At 34.6% G+C, this 5309-nt stretch overlaps 1 protein-coding gene across 1 annotated transcript in view; it reads right to left on the bottom strand.

Annotated features, from left to right (window-relative positions):
• Positions 1 to 4828: 4828 nt before the first annotated feature.
• The window catches only part of flot2b (flotillin 2b), an 8189-nt gene continuing 7708 nt past the window's right edge, over positions 4829 to 5309 (bottom strand). Inside the window, exon 11 of the mRNA XM_043259528.1 lies at positions 4829 to 4959. Coding sequence (XP_043115463.1) covers positions 4921 to 4959 — 39 coding nt within the window. The 3' untranslated portion in view covers positions 4829 to 4920. The remainder of the gene's footprint in view (positions 4960 to 5309) is intronic.

The following is a 5309-nucleotide window of genomic DNA, read 5'->3' as shown; positions in this document are numbered from 1 at the left end:
GGGGGAAACTCAAAAACACAGACATGTAACGATTTGATATGTTTCTCTGGAGGTTTCATTTTATTCCACGCAAGCTGCTCCAGAAACGTCGGCACATGGGTCACATGGACTGCCCTGTAACGGGATTCACTTACTCATTTATACCTGAAATAAACAAATATGCTGTCAAAAATCACATTATAAAATTTAGAAGTTTTTATTACACACACACACACACACACACACACACACACACACACACACACACACACACACATATATATATATATATATATATATATATATATGTGTATAAGTTTGTCGAGACAAGCTTTAAGTTGGCTTTAAGATAGATAGATAGATAGATAGATAGATAGATAGATAGATAGATAGATAGATAGATAGATAGATAGACAGATAGATAGATAGATAGATAGATAGATAGATAGATAGATAGATAGATAGATAGATAGACAGATAGATAGATAGATAGATAGATAGATAGATAGATAGATAGATAGACAGATAGATAGATAGATAGATAGATAGATAGATAGATAGATAGATAGATAGATATTAACAACATTAGCTTGTGTGGTAGTGTGTGTACATCTCTGAGGGAGAGACTATGTGCTTTCCGTACATAATAAAACGTAAAGTAGTTTTTTTTTTTTACATATTATTATATTTATGTGTTTGGCCGGTGTGATTGTGGTTTCTGGTTATTTTGCTGTTGTAAGACCTTTAAGATAATAGAAATCATTTGCAAAGTGATATTGAACTGTAATGCTGTCAAAGAGCTGCCTGGAACTACGTTCTCTGTGTGTCAATAACATTTTTTATCATCAGTGATCAAGTTTTTGTAGTTTTTATACTGGAATGCACAATGATGACTCACAGACGGACAAATAAATGTTACTCAAAAGCTTGATGCATATTGGATTTAGCATTATTTTTCTAAAAATGATGTACCGATAATTAAGTAAACCGAAATCATCTCAGTCTTGTCTAAGTGTTTATCTTAAAATGTTACTAGCAGTTTTAATACCAGTTCAAATTATTCCTGCATTAATCTAATAAAAATAATTCACTTCAAAGCAAAACCATAGTATACTTTTACTTGTTTGAAATAAAGATCACAGACGGCACGTGCAGCTGCAAGCCAAAATAAGACCCACTTAAAGTGAAATTTGAGTTTCACCAAAGTCACAAAACACACACACTTCTAAGCTGATAAAGTGAATCATCTTTTGTGTCTTTATTGAGCACACTATTGTGCTATTCATTGATGTGAGCCTCAAACAAAGACAACGCAGAAGAAGACAACCTACGATGAAGAAAACCAAAAGTAACAGCTTATGATTTGAAGCATTCGTTACAGCATGCTTGAGGTTTGCCAAAGACCAAGTAAGACCCAACAGTGAAGTACTGTGGAGGGAGCATGATGATTCGGCTTTGGAGACATAAAAGCCACCTTTTGGAGTGGCCCAGACCTCAGCCCAAAAGAGATGCTGTGGAAAGACCTCAAGAGAGCGATTCACAGCAGACGTCCTAAGAAGATGGGAGAGCTGAAGAACAACGGTCCACAATTACTCCTAGATATTGTGCTGATAGCTACAGGAATCGGTTGCTGCAAAAAGTGGGTCAACCAGATATTGTTTCACTTAATGAAACAGTGTGTTTGTAAAAAAGAAAGAAAGAAAGATCATGACAGTTTGTGTTTTATTAGATTAGAAATATTGGGTTTGCTGATATTTGTGACTTTAGTGAAGACCAGATCACACTTTAGGACCAATTTAAGTCGAAAACCAGGAAACTGTAAATAGTTCACTTACTTTTTCTTTCCACTGCAGAAGTTTTGGCCATGTTGATAATCTAGAGAGCTTAGAAAAGTATGTATTAAGATCATTTCCAAATACATTTTAAACTTGGTCTCAGTCCTCCTAAAAGACATTTTCTTTCTTTCTTTCAAAGCACCGAGTAAAGTCAATTAGATTTGTTTTGAATCCATTATTTTAATGCATTAAAGTGTAATGATGATGGATGATGACATGAAAATGAGGCACTGCATTTTTAATGGCGCTTTATATTGAAATAATAATTAAAAAAAAGGCCTACGAGCAGGCGCTTGTGGAGTCAGGAGTAGGAATGTGCACTTTGCGTGACTTTTTCTCAGAAATACTAGTTTAACTCTCACCATACCGTGCTTGTATCTGGGAAAAGAAAGTTAAAACTCTAAAATAACTCAGAATTGTGAGATTAAAAGTCGTAACTTGTTTATATTTTTGGAAATAGGCTTCTATAAGGACTTGTAACGTGTTTTTAACCCCAGATTAAAATTACTCACAAATGTGAATTGAAAAGCTCAAAAACAGATCCAAAAATAAATACATAACTAATTTAATGAACACAACGTTACAAAAAGGTCGAATCGAAGATTTGCCGATAAAATAGCCCAGTGAGAGATAACTGGGAAGTGGTTTTTCACTGGGAGCGCCACATTAACAAATTTCAGCACAGCAGAACTTCCTTTAAAACTTTAAGACCGCGTTTTTACAAGATGTCAGTCTGTTAACATCACAGAAAACAATGAAGAAGAAACAAACGGGCTCTGTCGCCGCTAAAACATACAAAGAAAGAAAACAAATGAATAGAAGCCAAATAGAAAACCACAGAAATTCTAATAGTTTCCATTAAAATACCATTATGGTTCAGTTTTTTCCAGTAAAACCATTATAAATTCCTTTTTGTAGAGTGCTTTGGGCACTTTTCCAATAGCATAAAGTCCCCCAACAGAATCCATCACATACCAGTGGACACCATTACACTTTCTCATTATAACCATTAAAAACTATAACTATCTGTGCAGGGTTCTGTTGTTTTAGCAGGATATCCTACCTGTGATATTGGACTTTAGGAGCAGCACTGATTCACATTCTTGTTTGTACCCGGATGTAAAGAGTACAGCTAACGTATGTTTTTTTTAAGCTAAAAAACACCAGTTTGAGGATTAGTCTTTTACACATCCTAACCACACGGTGTCAGTGTTTCGCAACAAACCACCTCTGCACCGTAATTAACTCGACAAAAGAGACTTTAAATACGTAAATAAATTGACACAGTTTATATGAGTATTTTAATGGAATGAGAGACCATCGAGAGAGACAGGGTCACGTTACATTTATTACATTTGGAAATACATACATGCACCATAAACATGCTGAGTTAAATCTGTGTAAAGAGCATGTATAAAACTACCAAATTCGCCCCGTATCTTCATGGCATATTGGGGTTAGTTTGTGTATCAGTTGACCCACTAAAGAAAGAGCACATGTGAGCGTTTTCCAGTCATACAGTTCTATGATTCCTATAATGTTTGTCCAATACACAGTTTAGTACATTACCAATGCCATACAAAGCACGTAAACAGTCTATGATGCGCTAATGCTAAATGGCTAAACCTGACATGGCTTTAATAGTTCTGAATTAATCGAGCACACTATAGCGTTTCACGAAAAAAATGAGCAAAAACAAAACATATATACAAATCAGTTTTATAAAGATTTACTTAAAATGGATGGTAAGCAGAATAAAACCGTGAATCAAATCTATATATATATATTACAAAGAGGAGTGTGATCTCTTGGCTTTATCATTTGGTGTTTTCATTAGCATGTCAAATAAACACGAGGAAAAGTGACTTTGCCCCTTCACAGCACTACTAAACACAGCAGAATAAATGTACAAACATGTCAAACTCTACCGCAAACTCCCTCTGAGCCGAAAGAGGAAAACAAGGTAATGTAACTTTCACAGTGACAAAAGAGTACACCATCTAGATAAACCACTACAAAACAGAACATTGTTGTCCATAAAGGGTGATTTCAGTTCAGCTCATGACAGATATTACAGTATCTAGTGTAACTCGTGTTAATATTCAAAAAGATTTTGTTAGGCATGGCTGTCATACAACTATACAAAACGGTCTTAAAAATGGCTCAACTCTGTTGTCGTGAAACTATATTAACAGCATCGGATTGGTTGGATGTCCAGACGCGTTTGAGAGTTCGCTAATAACAAATAAAAATCTCTACACTAATTTCTTCGCAAAACAAATTTTGTCCGATAATATAAATAAAAAACGTACACGTACAAACCAACGATCTTAAAAATGTACAAGCAAAAAGGTCTATCTGAACTAGTCACGTAAGTTAGATGGGTCTATAAAGGCCATGTCTATTTATATGTCTATTTAAAAAGAAGAGGAGCACTTGGCTTGATTCTACCTAGGATGACACTGATATTTTACCCGTAAGGCAATGCTTTTGCCCAAGAGCTTAGTATACTTAATGCTACTCGCATCAGTGGCAAGCTTCCTGAATGTTAGAAATCATGGCAGGATCCGTAAGGTAACGTCGCCTCTTTGTAGCCATAAATACGATTTAATATGAATTAGTGCTTGACTTTGGATGAATAAAAAGGTTTGATTGTAATCTAAAGCTGACTCACCATAGAGTGTTAAAGTGTCTATGTAGTGTACAGATGAAAGTGTATGAAATAGTAAATGAAAACGTGTGACGGGTTGCATTTCGTATGCTCAGACCACAAAAATATCGAACAAAACAAAAACCAACACTGACTCTTCTAATGGTTTCTGAAGTGTGTGTGATGTACAATGACTCCAGCGGCGAGTGATTTCAAAATAAAGCGAACTGTGGAATGTGGGAGCAGCAGTGCATGCAGATATTCTGGTCCTATGAAACATTAAGGCACCAGAGGTATCAAAAATCTACTTGGTTTTTTTTATGTTTTTGTTTGTTGTTTTTTTTTTAATTCAAAAAAAAAAAAAAAAAAAAAAAAAAAAAAAGATTTCCAAGTCTTCTAAAGGCAGTTTCTGTGAGTGCATACAACATATTATGGAGGAGACGCAACTGATTGACTTTATGCTTGAGCACCTGTCATCTTCTGCAACAGAGGGATCTGTGAACGCAGAGACACATTAAGAAGATAATTACTTGACGTGACATATCACAGAAATATGCTATGTATGGTGGATGTAAGAATGGAACTGCATTTTTAGCCTGATTTGCTAAATATATCATCATACTAGAGATTTTTAACAGTCATGTTTCTTTACTATGTTATCATGTTTATCGTTTTATTGAGTTAGCTGTATTTTTTTGTTAATTTTGTAACCTAATCAAAATAATCCAACTATAATTTGATTCAGGTTAACTGGAAAGCACAAATGAAAACTGTTAAAAATGTATTAATAATAAATATTTCTTTATTTGTTTACCAGACACTTTTATCCAAAGGTATGAAACAAA

This window comes from Puntigrus tetrazona, chromosome 15 (assembly GCF_018831695.1).
Source record: "Puntigrus tetrazona isolate hp1 chromosome 15, ASM1883169v1, whole genome shotgun sequence".
NCBI classification, from domain to species: Eukaryota; Metazoa; Chordata; class Actinopteri; order Cypriniformes; family Cyprinidae; genus Puntigrus; species Puntigrus tetrazona.
Note: the sequence above shows the minus strand (reverse complement) of the source record. Positions and strands in the feature narration are given on the sequence as shown.